At 38.1% G+C, this 17955-nt stretch overlaps 1 protein-coding gene across 1 annotated transcript in view; it reads right to left on the reverse strand.

The window, feature by feature from the left end:
* SLF2 (SMC5/6 complex localization factor 2) overlaps positions 1-17955 on the reverse strand; it is a 31088-nt gene that overhangs the window by 3297 nt on the left and 9836 nt on the right. Inside the window, exons 6-19 of the mRNA XM_086752310.1 lie at positions 16741-16823; positions 15682-15798; positions 15246-15413; positions 13291-13393; positions 11527-11602; positions 9593-9734; positions 9033-9141; positions 7600-7776; positions 6911-7008; positions 6096-6183; positions 5480-5602; positions 3994-4071; positions 2091-2177; positions 643-711 (exon numbers count right to left, since the gene is read on the reverse strand). Of these exons, the coding sequence (XP_086608436.1) occupies positions 643-711; positions 2091-2177; positions 3994-4071; positions 5480-5602; positions 6096-6183; positions 6911-7008; positions 7600-7776; positions 9033-9141; positions 9593-9734; positions 11527-11602; positions 13291-13393; positions 15246-15413; positions 15682-15798; positions 16741-16823 (1518 nt within the window). The remainder of the gene's footprint in view (positions 1-642; positions 712-2090; positions 2178-3993; positions 4072-5479; positions 5603-6095; positions 6184-6910; positions 7009-7599; positions 7777-9032; positions 9142-9592; positions 9735-11526; positions 11603-13290; positions 13394-15245; positions 15414-15681; positions 15799-16740; positions 16824-17955) is intronic.

The raw sequence follows: 17955 nt of genomic DNA on the forward strand, positions 1-17955 counted from the left end.
AAAACTTACAACTGGAAACTAGACTGGAAGAAACAGCTCTGAACTCTGGATACCAGTACAAATGATCCACCTATTCCCCCAAGGCCAGCTAGGTATCATGAAGGTAAATATTAACAAGAGACTAATCATGACATTATTTACTACTGCATACTTTTACAGAGCATGAAAGGCTTTTCCTATTCATTGCATGAAATTAGACACATTCAAAGAGGGAGGAGTTATCCAGAGCCGTTAAACATACGTGGACAGAGCCTTGGACTCAAGTAGTCTCAGTCACAGGCTGCCAGACCGCAGCAGGAAGTGCATCACTGCATTCCTGCCCCAACATCCTTTTCAAAGCATCTGCTAATAACTATAATCAGAGACAGGCCCTGTAAATTGATTCAGTACTAGCATGTCAGTGTATTACGCACGTCATTTAAGGATAAAAATGAAATCTTGGTTTTATTGAAGCCAGCAAAGTAAGAATTTTAATTCAAATATATTCTAATACATCGAAGTGTATTTCATGGCCATGCCATTTAGGAAGAAAAAAATCTCTTTAAAAGAATATGCTATTTGCAAATGCTAAAAAAGTAACAAAAAGGAGAGTTAAATGCACTCTGCAATACGAAAAGAGAGAAGAACGTTTCATGACAGTACCTGAGTAGGTCGAGTGGTTTGTATCATATCTTGCCATTTGCCATATATCCTAGCAACTAAGTCTTTTACCTGCAAATTCAGATTGATTAGTTCAGTCATTTAAGTTTAAAAAGTCAAAATCATACACTCCCATCGCCCCCTGTGCCCCAAACCCATACAACTCCAGATAACCCAACATGCAAGGTTTACTGGGAGGGAACAATTTTAGGGCTGGCACAATGTATCTACACATCAACTCCAACCAGAACCCTGTAATTTGGGACTTCGAATTCAAAGTAAAACAAACACGTTACAGGCTCATGACTCCCCAGCATTAAGTGTCTGGGATCAGCATGCAAACCTCTGGCCTCCGAACACCCACCTCATCCTTCGGGTGAGTTAGGTTTGTTACACAAGTCTGATTGTACCTAGAAAAGGAGCCCGCAATGGCAATCACAAAAGCCAACTATGCAGCACTGTCTGCTTCTGAAATGAATTCCTTACCCATGAAACTGTTTTTTATAACCAATCACAAGCAGGTGTTTAATCCAACCCATTCAGAACTGAGATTTCCTTCACATGCTGTGTTAAAACCCAGCACAGCGGTGTCCTCTGGAAGTTACTGTACTAATTACACAAATGAATGATGGGGAAAAACAGAGTAAGATTTCCCCCTTGGTGCAAGGGAAATAGAAACAAAAGTGAAAGTGAGCTGAGATACAAAAATCCAAGGCAAGATTCATTAGCTTCTTCAACGGATCCACAATCTACTAATCTGGTTGAATAAAAACAAAAAAACTTCTTGAGAGGTAAGGATGCATACAACTGCAAATGTTTGATTTAAAGCCGAAGAAGCCAACGCTTTTCAAAGCTGAGGTCGGTCACTTTATCACTATCAGATTTGGCTTGCTACGACAGCATGCAAAGCATGAAAGTCACTAAATGAGGACTATCGTTACTAAGGTCCACATCACAAAGCAAATGAAAGCCAATTATCCAAGCCTGGTGCTACACCACATACACTGTTGGCTTAAGTCCACAACACTTTTAACTAACTCATTAATTTGAAAATAAAACACAGGCACATGCAAGACAGGCTAGTTTTTCAGTCCTCTGCATCCTGCCCTTCATGGAGCCTCTGCTCTTGAAAGTAGTCAACTATCAGTGACTGCCAGGAAAAGAAACTGAACAACTCTGTGGGTCTGAAAGTTGAGATGCTTGGCTAAAAGGAAGACAAGCTCGTATTTTACAGTTGTTGAGTCCTGTTGTTAGCAAGAAGAATATTTTCAGTGCATTGAAATGGGTAGGTATTTACGTACGTGTAAAGACGTGACGCAGACAAACCAGAAAAAAAACAAACCCATGAGGAACTCGGAATTTCTAGGGCTGGGATGAGGGAACAATACACATCAAGAACACTAAAAAAACCACACTAAAACAAACAAAAAACCCCAACTTATGTGTCTTACCTTAGTTCGATAAAACAGCCTTGCATCTTCCCTAATATCACATTTTATATGCTTATCTAAGGCGCCACAAAGCTTCAGTAAGTGTTGCTAAATAAAGACAAAAGTGTACAGCTATTTAAATCCTCTATGTCAAAACTAAAAGCTTTCTTCAAATATTATTGCAATTTAAAAATTATATGCTGAAGTTTTCTCAGAGATACACAGTAAGGAAGGGGGAAAAGAAAGAAAACAGGCTCACAAGATCCTCTATCAGTTGCTGGTATGCATCCAGTAAACCACGTCTAAGAGCTTTAAAAAATAGTTTTAAAGTGTAGCAGAGCTATACATCACAAATTTTAAAGTTCTTACTAGCTAATTTGTAAATCCTTTCTGTCCCCAAAGTAGCAAGTGCAGTGCCATTTTATCAGAGAAAAAAGTTCTGAAGTTACAACAGCTAAAAGTAACCTTTTCAGTAATGATGACTCAGGTAATTTTCTTCTGTAAGAATTGGCTGAGCAGGTAAAACATCCAAGATTTATGCACTGATCTTTTTTTTTTCTCTCTTAGTATCCGATTACTTTAATAAAGCAGTTCTGCAACTTCATAATCTCTTGATAATGGCTCCCAAGACCTTTTCTGTTCTGTTAAGTTCTTCATAAGAATCCCTGTTTTCAATCCCTCACTGAACAGCTGCAAAGAGGCTGCGCTCTGCAGAACAAGTGAGACATGCTGAAATTCTACTTATAAACATTTGCTGGTGTCTTCAAGACCATGACAATTGACCTCATCTGACTGGAAGAGAATCAGAAATGAAACAATTATATTGATTTTATATTAAATCATGCACAATATTCAGCCACACTCCTCTTGACAGTTAATGGCTAACAGGTCAGTGAATAACAGACTCCTCCTTCATCAAGAAATAGAGAGACATTAAAAAAATATGAAAAAGATCAAGTTCCATCTCTGGAAACATTCAAGGCCAGGCTGGATGAGCCTCTGAGCAACCTGACCTAGTTGAAGATGTCCCTGCTCCTTGCAGGGTGGCCTTTAAAGGTCCCTTTCAATCCAAACTATTCTAAGTTCTCCACAAATTCTTCAGGAAGACAGTTGTAAAAAACAAATCTGAAGAGATCACAGTATAATTATTTTCTTTAACAAATATGATTTTGTTTCAGATTCTACTCTGTGATTATCTTTTTGTATTGACTAGGAAACTGAGACACTTAAGCCTCAAAATGTAACCAAATTTTACTGCTTTGCCTCTCTCAAACAGTCCCTATGACAGTCTTAACTGCCAAGAGTGGTTCCATGGGGCAGAAGCACCTTGCAGCAAGCAACTCACAGCAAATGATCACAGAAATGTGAACAGGATTACTGAAAGGCTAAGCAGAAGGTATTACTTAACAGATGTTCACATGACATGGCACAAGGGAACCGTCACTACGGAGAACAGAAGAGATACAGTCCTAGCTCTCACTTGCTGCATGGCTGCACTCCAGCACAGAAAACAGTGATGTGTTTGAACATATTTTACTGGGTATTTTCACAGTGGTTTTCTTCTAGACTGAAAAATTTCACACCTACTTCAAAAGTTCATAGGATCATTAGACTTCTTAGAATTTCTATGTTGAGTTAATCTCCAGTTACTTTCTGAGAGATATTAACAAAATAAATGTCTGCCGCTCCACAGCCTTACGTTTTGAGGTAGTTCCATCTGCAGAAATGTAGAAGAGTTTTCTTTCTCTACAGAAACTGCAGAGAAAGCTCTTCTGCATTTACTTTGCCCCAGAACAAAGGTTTCTCCCAGTGCTATTATCCACAGGTGATCTTCTGTCACATGATAACTCTTACAAAAATAGACTAAAAGTGCATGATAAATAGTCTTTAAAAGTCTAAATATCTAGCCACTGAAGCTACTTACCCTGTGATTGGAATTTACAACATCGAAGAAACTAGCTTCACTGACCAGATGAATGAGGATGTAGATTAGGTAGTATGCCTGGAGGAAAAAAAAAAAAATAATAAAAAAAAAAATCAACAGAGCTTTAGCAGTCAAAGCACAATCATAACTCGTCACATCCAGATATAGCACTATCTTTGCTTTCTTGAATGATTCCTCCAACAGCCAAATCAATGGACAGGTATGTTTACATATTTGCCTAAATAACTAATTTGAAACAGTACATTCATATGTTAGAAACATTTTAAAACAGTATTACACTGTTTTAAGTTACCCAAGTAACCTACAAAACCTTCTGTAGTTGTCTTTATTTTCTCCATCATCTACATCTACATCAAAATACTTGCTAAGAGATTCCATGATAGACTCAAATAACCAAATCAATATTCAATTTTTGGATGGATGGAAACACTAAATCTTTCTAATACTTGTTTATGAGAAAAGATTCATAAAAGATTCATAAATCTCTTTATGAAGCCCGCAGGTGAAGGCCTGGCTCATATCAAACGGTTTCCACTGATTACATCAGACGAGGGGGAGGATGGTCCTCTGATTACAGAGGACAGGACTCAAGACATTCATGTGACTTAGCCATGCAGAAAATTGACAAATTCCCTGTTTGTAAAAGAATCTAATACAGCTTCCTCTGTCACATGCTACTTCTTTCCTTCCTCCGCGACTATAATCAAAACCGAACATGAATAATATTTTAATTATACATATGAACAGCAACAAAAGAGTGTTTGTACAGTTCCACGTACAGAACTGTCCTCAGTTATCAGTGTCGCAGTTCAGCCTCAGTCACCACAGTTTCTCACTCCCCTTCCCCCTCCCCAGCGGGACGGAGGAGAGAATTGGGAAGAAAGGAAAACTCGTGGGTTGAGATAAAGACAGTTTACTAGAATAGTAAAGGAAAATTACAATAACAACAACATGTAAGGATACCGAAATATACAAAATGAACAATGCATAATTTCTCACCACCCGATGTCCCAGTGACCGATACAGCCCGTCCCAAGCAGCGATCACGGAAAGAAAACTGAGCAGCAAGCAAAGGAACAAGAGGGAGAGAGAGCAAGGGATCCAGAGATGCCTCCCCTGTGGGCAACTCCCACTTATATACCGAGCATGACGTTTAAGGCACGGAATACTCTCTTTGGCCAGTTTGGGTCAATTATTCTGGCTATATCCCTCCCAGCTTCCTGCACTTGCACATTAGTGAGACCTGGAAAGCCAGAGGGTGTCCTTGGTCTCATTAGCAACTACTCATAACATCAGTGTGTTTGTTTATCAACATTCCTCATATATGAAATCCAAAACACACTGGCTACTGAAAGGAAAATTAACTCCCATCCCTGCTGAAACCAGGACAATCAGAAATTAAAAGAAGCATTCTCAAGAAGATGCATAAAAAGACAAATGCAAAAAAGCACTATCAGCTATATACCTCCTGTTCTAGTTCCGTATGAAGGTGGTCTCCATCGGCATTCTGCTGCTCCAGTCCTTCTCTCATCTTCTTTAGCAGATTAGAAGGTTTCATGTACACCAGAAACTGATGCAGAAGAGACATCTACAGATATAAACATTAACAAATCGGACTGGTTTACTGGTAACAGAAAACTGCAAAATGAATGCCACTACAATATTATTTGTCCACTAAGACAAGAACATAAAAGGAATTTTTAATTAAGATGGCAGTTTTCATGCTTTGGGTAATTTTTGACTATTCACGAACTAAAGTATTTGTATGTTGCTTCAATAGAAGATCAACTCTACGAAAACAAAGAGTGGTTCTACATGAACAAAAAAGGAAGACTGAAGTGTAGACCTCTTTCCAATATCCCAAATGAATGTTTATGCACATAAACAATACTTACAAACTGCAGAACATGCAGGTTACACACACATGCGCAAATATACTAATCTAAACTAAAAATTACTAATTGGTCAATTTGTAAGGTTCTTGAAAATAAGCTTACAGTATTAAAACACAAACCACAAACAATATTATACATGTTTTCTAAACTTCCAAATTATACACACAAAACATATATATGCAGTACCTGCTTGTCACTGTCATCAGGTATTTCTATATCCTTTTTATTAAGTAGCTTTGAAATTATCACTAGACTAAGATGTCGTCTTACTTCTCTGAAAAAACAATTAAAAAATATTATTTCCCAGATAATTTCTTAAATCCACACTGTTTCTACAAAGTATATGAGGCTATGCATGGCTTCCCTAGATATAAACTTGCTTACAACTATTAAATTGGATTTTCTGAATATAGGTGCTATTAAACTAGTAAAGAGGCTAGTAAAATATAAGTAGCCTTATCTCATCGCAGCTTTTCTTCTGCACAAGTTTCACTGCTAGGTGCTTGCCTTCAAGCCTGAAATTGAGGACCCAATTCATTAGCCTCGCTCAGATACATTATAATTTATTCACGTCAAAGATACAGAACTCATAACTGATTTGACACTTAAAAGCAGAGATGAATCACCCATAGAAAATTTAATTTTCGGTCATTCAGACAAGAATTAGAGTAGGTGATGGATGTCAGAATCTGAAGTTGTAATGTCTGTCTTTACTATAGGGTACTAGAAAGTCTGCAGTCCAGAAAACTACACATTAAATGTTAAATAACCCCCCCCTTTTTTTTTTACAGCAGAGGTGATCAAGCAGCTATATACACACACAGTAAGAACTGCACATAGATCTGTAACATATGAGAAAACCCAGGGTTTTTTCTAAAGCACCACGTAATACCTATTGCATTTATCAGACTTTGAGCTTATAGAAATATATCAGCTGTTAATAACAGAAATAATTTATCTGTTAATGATACTACAAATTTCTGATGTTACAGTGTCATTACCGTCCACGTATTATCCAGCTAGGCACCAGCTGAACCAGCCAGAGGAGATTATGGTGATGACTGGAGAGTTCACTCACTGCCAGGCAGAGCTCAGGCATCTTTAAAAGAACAAAAAGAAAAAAAAAAACAAAACAAAACAAAAAACCACCAACCCTCGATACTGAAGAATGGATATGGTGGGCATTTGTTTTCTTTGCAAAGGAGTACACATCTACTTCCTAGAAACATACGCAGCATAAATGTTGAACGGAATTGATCTAATAAGAGATGATGTGCATAAAGATAATTCTGCATTGCACCTGTAGTTAAGTCTGCTAAATACTATTTTACAGCAGAGTAGTTGAGATCAGATTGCTTTTCATGGCACGCTATCAGCTCAGTGCAATCATTTCTTCATTCTTTCAAAGCAATTTTAAACATAAGGCTATTTTAGTTAATATGATTAAGTTCCCTTGCAGAAGATGACAGGCCAGCATAATGTCACGCAACAAAAACCTTTGCAGTATACCCACCCACCTCCTAAATCTCACACAAATCCAAAGCTCCAAATTTGTTCATATTACATATTCAAACAGTATTTTTTTTGATATGTCAAGAAAAAAAAACCCGAAAATTTCAAAACAGAAGTTTATTGAAAATTAAGTTGCAATTTCATAAATCTAGTACAAGAAAATTATTTATGAAGTTACCTTTGTATCCCAGTCTTTTATACTTAGCAAAAGCTTTGTGAAAAGGCACTGAAAATCTATCAAAGGAATTTGCTTTAACTGTTTCTCCAAGCTTATTTTAAATAGCAATAGAAGCAGCAACAATATTTCTTGATCAGTATATCCACCTTGAATTATGGTTGTACAGAAACCTAGAAACTTTAAAAGAAAAAAAAAAGCATTAAAATCTGAAATTGGTTTAGCTTATTGTAAAGTATGATGAGAACTTAAGTTTTACACCCTCACATTAAAATTCACCTCAAATGATATATTGTTCTTGCAACAGTAACATCTCACTGCGTACCAACATCTAATTGTGTACCAACATCTCCCCATCTCTCAGTAACTGCACTCTGGGTTGGTTTTTTGGTTTTTTGCTTGTTTGTTTAGAGTTTTTTTTAACCTGCTGGAGGTTCATCTTCCAAATAATGGCAATAGTCCCTGGACATTATAGAAGTAAGAAAGATCTTTCTCCGCTGCACAGATAATCCTCATCTAACTGAATGAAAGGCTGACAGAGTTTCTAAATACACAAGTAATACTGAAAACATAAATCAAGACATTTTTCCCCACCCAAGTATTATCACATGGGTTACTTACAACACGGAATGTGTGTGTAAATGAGAACACAAATTAATCAAGAGATGAGTATTTTGTCTGTAGTGGAGATGCTCCAAGATGCTCCTGAACAAAGTGATTTTACAGATAAAAATCTCTAAAGAAATTATGTTAGGAGGATTCAAATAGTTCCACACGGAACTCTGAAATCGGTTATAAAGTCAGTATTTTCATCATCAACCTTTAATCACAGAGACTTAGCCTGTGAAGTGTGGCCAGCGCTCATTCAAGCTACAGTCTCATGCAACACAGTGCATGGCTAACAGCTCACTTCCACAGGAGAGTCACAGTCACAGCTCCGCCTGCCCTCCACGAGCTCCCACTTCATTCACCTTGCGCAGCACGGGGACCGATTGCGTACCTCAGAGCTGCACTAACACGCTGAGGCAGCACAAAACATAGCACCCAATATCAACTCCCCTTCCCATTTCTACTGGAACACAGAAACGGACAGTTTATTCAGCACAAGGAAGCAAAGACTTTTGATAAACTGTCACAGCTGGAAAAGGGAGGCAGCAAAACTGTGCAGTTGTGAGTTAAACCAATGGGAGTCAGGGAGAAAGGAAACTCTAAAGTTTGCAACAAGCCTGCAATAATCTCTGCTGAATGGGATGCTGAAACCCCAGGATGGCATCTACTCACAAAACATGCTCTAGACTAGATTAAGACACCAAGGTTTTTGCTAAAAAACAAAAAAAAAACCAAAACAAAGCAGAGCAAACTCCACACCACCACCCTCACCTCCCACAAAAAAACTCCCACAAAAAACACTCCCACACTAACTGGAGTTTTCTCACCTTAATCACATTAATTAAATTGTTTTCTGGTAGACTGGAGAAGGCTGGACTGGTAGAGGTTAAGTCCCCTCCTGGCTGTCGTTTACTCACTGTTTCTTGCATCTGACTTCTAATAAAAGAGACATTAATCTGAGCAATAAATCAACAATTTAAAAGCCCACAAAGGCTTATTTGCATCAAACTGACAAAAAAAAACAAGCCTGCATGTTTCAAAATGCCTTCAAATTAAAACAATCCTCAGTTACAGAGCACACATATCTACCTGACCTTGTAACCAATTACAAGTCTGTCCAGCTATTTAGCCAACAGTTCTTGTAAATCTCGGTTAGGAAGGTGCAGGACTAAGGACAATGCTGTGGTTTGCTGAATACTTACCTGGCAGGCATTGTTTAGAGTTCTGGCTTATTTACTCTTATTAAGACCTGAGCTGAGAATTTAAAGAAGAGTATGGTTTGATGGAAGGGAGGGGAAATAAAGGAGAACCTTCTGATTCTACATTCTAAGCGCAAGACTTGCTTTCACAGGATCTAAGCAATAAATATCAAAAGGAAAACACTTACAAAAGATCACACTCGTTAAAGTTGGGCTGAAGATGCTGCAATGGAAAGAGAGATCTAAACGCAACACCCATATTGATAAAAACAGCTGACACATCAGCTAGTGAAGGAATCCATGGTTTAGACTGTTCATCACTGATGGAAGCTACAAGTAAAAGACATGGAATCGATTAGTTTTAAATTTAGTTCTTCACATTAGTTCCTTTTAAGGGAAATGAATAAGCTCAGCAGTCTGGACCAACTCTAGTAGCTCTCATCTCAAAGACTTGGTGCATTGAACAACATGCTTATTTTCATAACCATGAGGCAGAAAAAAAAGTAGTCTAACACAGTATTTTACGCTAGAGAAACATCCTGCCTACGTAATGGGCGAATTACTTTAATGTACTACCCATTTTCCCCTCACAGCTCTCTCTCATCACAAACAGCAGAATAAACAAGAAGGTAAGATTTACTTTTAAGAGAATACTAAAGTACTGTTCTCTGTAGGTACAGGTAAGAGGGTGTTATCATAGTGGGACTGGAAGTGGAGCTAAGTTAAGATTTGGACACAGGCAAAGCTGTTTTCAGTACTGTTTAGCTAGAACAGAAGTGCTAAACACATGGACTTCACTTACTTGACAGAAATAAGAAACAATGCTTATTGCAAAAAGGGCTGATTCGTATGATTACTTGTATCTGAAAGTCTGCAAAGCCTACAGAGAATTACCCACAGGACACTAAACTAGCAAGGTAACATCAAACTAGATGCAGTGTTGTCTAAACAATGACAGAAGTCACTAGAATTCTGAATTGGGTAAATTTTGTGTCTTAGAGCTAAGTTGGCAAGAAAAAAAACAAATATAATGGAACACAACACTGAAGACACTGCAGGTTCAGTTCTCAACATTCAATTCAGTTAAAAAAAAAAAAAAAAAAGAACAACAAAAAAGAATAATCCTTAGTCAAGCACTGGAACAGAATGTCTCAGAATAGTTTAAAGACTCCACAGTTGGCAATTTTAAAGTGGTTAGACAACTTTCCAGGAGCAACTGTAGCCGGCTTGATACTGCTCTGAGGTCAGAGATCTGCTGCAATCTCCCCCAGTCTGAGTTCTTTGAACGCTCATTGATCAGCTTGAATTGTTCATTCAGAATCAAGCTTAATGCCAGCAAAGCACAAAACAGAGGCTATAGCTCTTCTCAAATCAGCTCACAGTCCTATTTCAAACAAGACTCAAAGTATATTATACAATTTGGACAGACCTGAGCAAGTACTTCAAGAAAACTGCATTACTTTAACGATGTTAACTGGCAGGCTTAAATGAATTTGCGCCTTTTGATGGATCTGAATAAAGTGAAGACATGGAGAACATATAAAGGAACTTGTACTGGAGAAGTATTTGAGAGTGCAGATGAAGGAGGGCAAAACACACAAGACATGAGCAGCAGTGTGGGCTGAAGCAGATCCTTGAAAGTGTTTCTGTGCAAGTGTATGATTCTTTTCACTTTTGCCATTTATCTGGAAAGTAAACTATGTAGTGCTACATTCTAGGGATGACTATGTGAAAGCCATCTTGCAGTCCTTAAGGTATGAAATTAATCTCTGTATCTTCTAAAGCAAAGATGGAAATGAGAGTAAGCTTTCGAGCAGACTGGGCTCCACTTCAGGTCAATTCTATTTGGGAAGTAACAGCAGTGAGTTTAAAAGGCTCTGTACTGGACGCACGGTTTGTAAATACATGCCAAGACCACATCTTGTGGTACAGCTTGCACACATTCAGTGAAGACTAACTCCTAGCATTTGTGCATCGCATAATTAACAGAAGAACCTAAATTCATGCCAGAATCACAGAACAGAGCCAGTGCCTTTTAGCTCCTCCCCAACACCTTTCTATACTTAAGAGAAGAGAAAAGAGTTCATTCAGGTGGTCAGTTTTCCATTCTTCAAATACTTACCATTTTTTAGTGTTATCTCCATCAATCTGTCTAAAATCTGAGTGGAAACACAATAGTCAGGATGAACAGACATCATCTGTGGAAAGAAAAGAAGCTACAACTCAAACACCAAGTTGCATGGTGGCATCAGTTTTCCTGTGTTTGTCCCCCTTGAGGTACTGGAAGACGGCTACAAGGTTTCCCCGGAGCCTCCTCTTCTCCAGGCTGAACAGCCCCAGCTCTCTCAGCCTGGCCTCACAGCAGAGCTGCTCCAGCCCTCTCATCATCTGCATGGCCCTCCTCTGGACCCTCTCCAACAGCTCCACGTCCTTCTGATGTTGGGGGCTCCAGCTTTCTTTTAATTTAAAAAAAAACCAAAACAAACAAACAAAAAAAACCCCCAACACTGGTAAAATAAAATAAGAAACAGAAAAAATCCCTGAAGTCTCTAAAGCAAGATCACCAAGGAGAACAGAATATTGTGAATATGGATTATTTCAACCAGTGCACAGATGCTATGAATACTTTAAAATTAATTATTTGCAATATCAGAATACTGTAACTTCACTTTGAATGTGTTGGTTCGTAAGAAGGAACAGAAGGTTAAGAGAATGGAAAGTATCATGTATCCCTTTGGAACCCCTTTGCATCTGTGATCAAAATGAACTACTTGATCAGGAGCAGGGGCAAGAGTTAACTACAACCTTTTCCAGTCATGGCGAAGATTAACATATGCAATGCTAAATCAAAACAAAGAATTCTTAGTTACTCCATAGAAGTCAACTTCAAAATTATGACTACGAAGTACAGTTCAGGTTTCCTAGAGTGTTTCACTAACCCAGAAAAAAAACCCTCTTCTTTTTCTCACCCAAGTGCTGGACAGTTTCCTGCTCTGTAAGTGAGCTGGATTGGCTCACACTTCCTCCTTATTAGAGGAATACCAGGGCTCATACAAGGGGTGGAAGGCAATTTTTTACTGGCTGAAGGGAAGGATGTGGCAGAGCAAAATTTTCCCTTTCAGCAAAAGCAGAAAGCCAGTCAACAGACACAGGCTGCAATTTCACAGGCAGTCCAGCTTCCTTTTTTTGTTTCAGGCACTGTTAGCACGTGGTAAATAACAATGGAGACTGGAGAGGGACATTTTTGTGAGTAATAACAGAATGCCGTAAATTCCTGGGGATTTAGACATAGACACAGACATCTAGAAAGCAGACAGCCACATTTCCTTTGAGAATGGCTCCAGACTTTTTCCTGAACCATAACGCAGGTTCACCTTTTCCAAATGAAAATTAACTGATAATGCAGGTATCTCTGATGATTTAGAAGGTGATATAGGTAGAAATTGTACTTTTGGATACTGCAGTGTGTACTTTTTTTTTTTGGGTGGAAAGAAATGAGATTAACATTTGCTTGTGATCTGACCCACACTATTACATCCCGAAATCTCTTCTCACCTAAGCATGTGCCGTGCCCTTTTCAAACGAAGTAACACATATGAAGATGGGCAGGGACGCGCAGCTTTGCGGGCACTCGGAAAGCACAGAGAAAAACTATCCCTAGTGTTTTACCCCTAGTGACAATAGAAATATTTAAGAATGGAGAACAAATCAGGACCCAGAAAGAAAGATTTTTTTGTTTAAAAGTTGTTAACCTAATGCAACACATTCACAAACTTGATCTTCTGATCATTCGAAGATGAACTTCTGATCATTCCTGCTACAACCAGTTTCCAGGAAGAATATTATACCTAGATAGAATACAACTGCATGAATAGTATAGTCTTACCTGGAAAAGCCACTTTAGAATTGGTATGGGACACAAGACACAGTTATAAGCAGAACTTAGAAAACCATTAATAGCTAAAGAAAGCTGCTGTGTTACACCAGAACTGTAAGACAAAGATGGGGGTGGGGAAAGAGAAGAAAAACCAATTAGTGGTTGAATCAGCACTTTCACAAAAGCGTAAGAACTTCCCCACCCATCAGATGACCATCACCAACAGCAAACAGAGATCTGAACATCCAAAACAGATGTTATTCTTATGCTCTTACCTATATGAAATACTATAGTAATTAAACCTTGTGATTTAGAACAACTGCCTTTTTCTCCAGAATGCCATACTATGTAATTTGGAAACATTTTAATTATTAGAGAATAATAGCTTCATACAAACATTGATTTACACTATTGTGCTATGAATTATTATGCCTGCCTACACAGGCAGGCTGCTATGCTCAATGCAACCAGTGAGTAAGATTTTTTTTTTTGTTGGTAAGGCCAACAAAAAAGCCCAATGACCTTTACCAACACTTTTAGAAGAAAAGAGAAAAGGCTTTGTTTTTATTTAAAAGATTACTTTAAAAATATCAGAGTCTGGAGGCAAACTAAGGCAATTAAAATCAAACAGTCCAATCTCACAGTGCAAATTTTGCACCAGTGCAACAGGTGCAAAAAGCAGCTGTTGGAAGAACAGAAAATATGTCATTTTTATTACCGAATTATTTTAGCTTTAGTCTTCTTTAGAAAGCCAGGCAACTCATAAGCATGAGTTAATGATACCCAGTTCCCCACATACCCTTCTTTAGTCTCCTCTGTTCTCCACATCTACTAAAACAGGTAGCTCTGTTGAGACATCTGTGTCTTAACTTCTCCATACACCCTCTACCTGTCTGAGTGAGCAAGTGGCTAGGAAGACATCCATATGCCAACTGGACAGCCAGTACGTGCCAGCTATGCCAACTGGGCAGAATGCATAAGCAATTAAATCATAACTGCCTGCTGCAAGGGATGATTCATTTCATTCTCATTCCTCCAGTCACTGATTTACAAGATACTTTTGAAGCTTATCTCCTTGTGATCTTCAAAACATATTAATAAAGAGGCCTGAAGCCAAAGGAGTGTATCACAAACATCACTTCCTCAAAGGATGAGGACAAGCCACCCTCCTCCTCTTCACATCCACAATAGCACATACACACGTATACAAAATCCTTTAAGATTAAATTAATTCTCTCAAGTTTCACTAATGTCAGTTTGGAATAAAATGCCAACTGAAATAACCAGAATTTTTAAGGATTTGCACTTGTGGTATTAGGCAAGAATTTGCCCAGCTATTTGTAGCCTGACAGCCTCATAAATATAGAATACAAATCCCCATGAGTTACAGAACAGTTGTGTGTATACACAGACACACCGCTAGCTCAGTGACTGAATTTAACAGATGTCAGAAATCGTGACTTTCTGCAATCCTCGTTAGCTGCAGCCCTAAGTCCCAGGCCCATTCAGGACAAAAACACGTAAAAGGCAGACATAATGCAATGCTTGTAAGTCACAAATCAGTTCACCATAAAGGACCTCCTTCTGTCTTGGGATAGTTGAGCTTTTGTCCATTATGGCATTTCACTTCTCTATTTATCTTCCATAAGCCAGTCAAGACTATCAACAACAGCCCAACACAATGCAAATATGGAAGAGGCCAGAACACCTGTTTTTCTCCTTATGTCTCATTTAAGACTTTTTTTTCAAGAATTCCAGAGGAACAAAGAAGGAAGCTTAAAGTAACAATTCCCTGTTCCGTAAATCTAATCTGGAAAGGAGAATTCCAGGAAGAGGGAGTCAGTCTTTCCTACGTAGCAGGACAGAGCTCATTTGCATGCAAAGATACTATTTTATCTTAAAAACTGCTAACACTGAAGAAAATCGCACAAGTAAACACAACAGAGTGAAGAGGATATTCTTACCTAAGAAGGAGCTTTTCTATAGGATTTTGAGGGGTGAAATGAAAGTTCCTCAAATCAAGGTCATGTTGATTATAGATTTTCCCAGTGGTTGATAAATCAAATATATCTTCTCCAGGGTGGTAGTCAGGTATGGCATGAGCTATTACTGAAAATCTCTTTATAAATGCCCTGTAAAAGTCAAAATTACTTTCATGAATTTAAACATCTAGAGGCTATTTGCCAGTTGAGAAAGTTATTTTCAGATGAACACATCAGCCTTATGTGAAAGCTGAATTGTTAAGATACAGTCATGTCCAAGAAAATCCACCTAACCCCAAAAGATGATAAAAACTGTTCACATTAAACATACTAACAACTGCTGGAAAGAGAGAGAGAGTAGGAAAAAAGCCTAGGAAAGTGAAGAACTAGATGTAATTGGATTTGGAGTTGAAAGGACCTGTGCTCTTCTGAGAGATCCTCATCTCCACTGGCATTGTTCTCATCTTCTCCATCTGAAGAATCCACTTCCCTTCCTTGTATGTCTTCCTGTAACCGCTTCTCTAGTTCATCCACCCTGAAATAATAGCAGCAGCACCTATCATCACTATTCAGTACTTACAATGGAAGACAAAATTCAAGCTCTGAACCTGAACTGAGGAGCCAGTAGCCAATTGCGCATGGCAAAAGCATGCGAGACATTGCACCTGTGCAAAACCAAGCATCTTGCTATTCCAAGATACAAAGTGGATGTTTCCCAAAATCTAGTGAATTTCCAACAGCACATTCACTCACTCATACACTCAACCAACTTCTCACAGAACTTTTTGTAACTGCACAAAACTTTCAATTTTCTAGACTGATTTTTTTTTAATTTTTCTTTTTTAAACTTCATCTCAGTATTTTATTTGTGAAATAATATTAGTTATAGGTGTATTCACTACTCCATAGTCAGTCAGCCCATAGGGTCAAGTGCTTTAATCAAAACAGTTAATTGCACATACATACCCACCACCATCACCTGCAATTAGTATGTATACCACATTACACTTTCTACCCAAAAGATCTCCTGCAAAAACACTCATTAGTTCTGTTCACTGAACTGTGTAACTACTCAGATACTGACAGTCTACACAACTTTGGAAACCAAAACCGAGCTACGAATGCCTTTGAAGAAACTAGAACAGTCAGTCTACATAAATACTTCTATTTCATGCCTGACCAGCAGCTGCTAGCTGGCTCAGTGACCTACAATGAAGGCATCAGTAAATTTAGTCCTGCTCTTGAGAGGTAGACAGACATATCACAAATCACTCATTACTGCTTGCAATGAGCCTGTCATTCAGCTTTTACAGTTAAGCAACACTTGTAGGTCATATCAGATGTAGTATGTTGGTGGCATCAGCAGGCAGATCTTCGTTTGCTGCTACCCAAACTCTAGGAGTTTTGGAGGGACAAGGTAAATCTAAGCTTCTACAACTCAATCGCAAATTTTTCAAAGCAGCTTTAAGAAACAAACCTTTTAGATTCTTCTTTCTCCTTCAAAAGATGTTCTAAGCTGTTCACATATGACACCTGGCTAAGAACAGGAGGCTTAGAAAGCTGTAAATGAAATAGTAAGAAATTTTAAAACCACCACAAGCTATCAACTCATTATTAGACAATGAACATAATCAAAATAGAATCTGCTTCCAATTTTAATGATACTTTACCGGAATATAAAAACTCAAAGGAGACCCTGAAAAACAGGACAATTAACAGTTTAGGTTTCTCAGTCCCTTGACAATTTTATATAAATTCAGATCTCTCTCAGTGATTAATTTAGAAGTAAATGTGCTTCATGATGGATCTGAACAGCAAAGCAAGTCTCTGCTTCTCTCCTGGGGACTGACCTCCAGCTAACCTTCACAAAGAGCATTCGTATCAGAAGCCTTTTACCTCTCAGCTTTATTACTAACATCTACTGAGACCCTGGGAATCCCCATTCTCATGCATGAGACAAGAAACTCCAAAAATTATTCAGTATCTCTGTTATTTTCAGGAGTCTCTAGAGGGCAACCTGCCAGTGTTTGCTAAATCACCTCTAAAGTCATCAAGACAAAACAAATCTTTCAATCAAAATCCAAATACAACCCAAATTAAGAAGTTAACAGACATTAAAAAAAACCAGAATAACATAGAAAGAAAGTCTTTACTATTAGCAAAATTAGTTTGTTTTTCAGTAGCCAGTGTTTTATTCAGATAGTAGCAGACAACTGAGATACCAAATCTTTTATGGTCATGATTCAGTTCTTTGGACAAACAGTGCCCTTCTGACACTATCTTCTTAAACTGCAAGCCTCTTACTAGTGACAAAGCTTCTTCCTACGAGCTCCTTCATTTTAGGAGAACACAATTCAATAAGAGTATACCCTCTAACTGGGGATTTTCTGCTACCCAAAGGTAAAAGAAGCCAGTTTAAGAAGTTAGTGTCCACCCGCTAATAAGCCAGTTAATATAGCCTTATTTTTTTGTATTCAGAGATGTCTTTCAAATATAATAATCAGCATGTCTTTGTGTGGGAATTCTTGTGGGAAAGCTGAAGACCTCTTACCTTATTTTATATCTATATGATTAATATGTCTAAAATGTCTCTAAGGTTAATATGTCTAAAATGACTGTGAAAAACTATGGAATCAAGACATTATTCTAACGTGCACATATGCCCCTTCTTAGAAGACAACAGAAAAATGCC

Source organism: Chlamydotis macqueenii, chromosome 7, assembly GCF_036417535.1.
Source record: "Chlamydotis macqueenii isolate bChlMac1 chromosome 7, bChlMac1.mat, whole genome shotgun sequence".
Lineage (NCBI taxonomy): Eukaryota > Metazoa > Chordata > Aves > Otidiformes > Otididae > Chlamydotis > Chlamydotis macqueenii.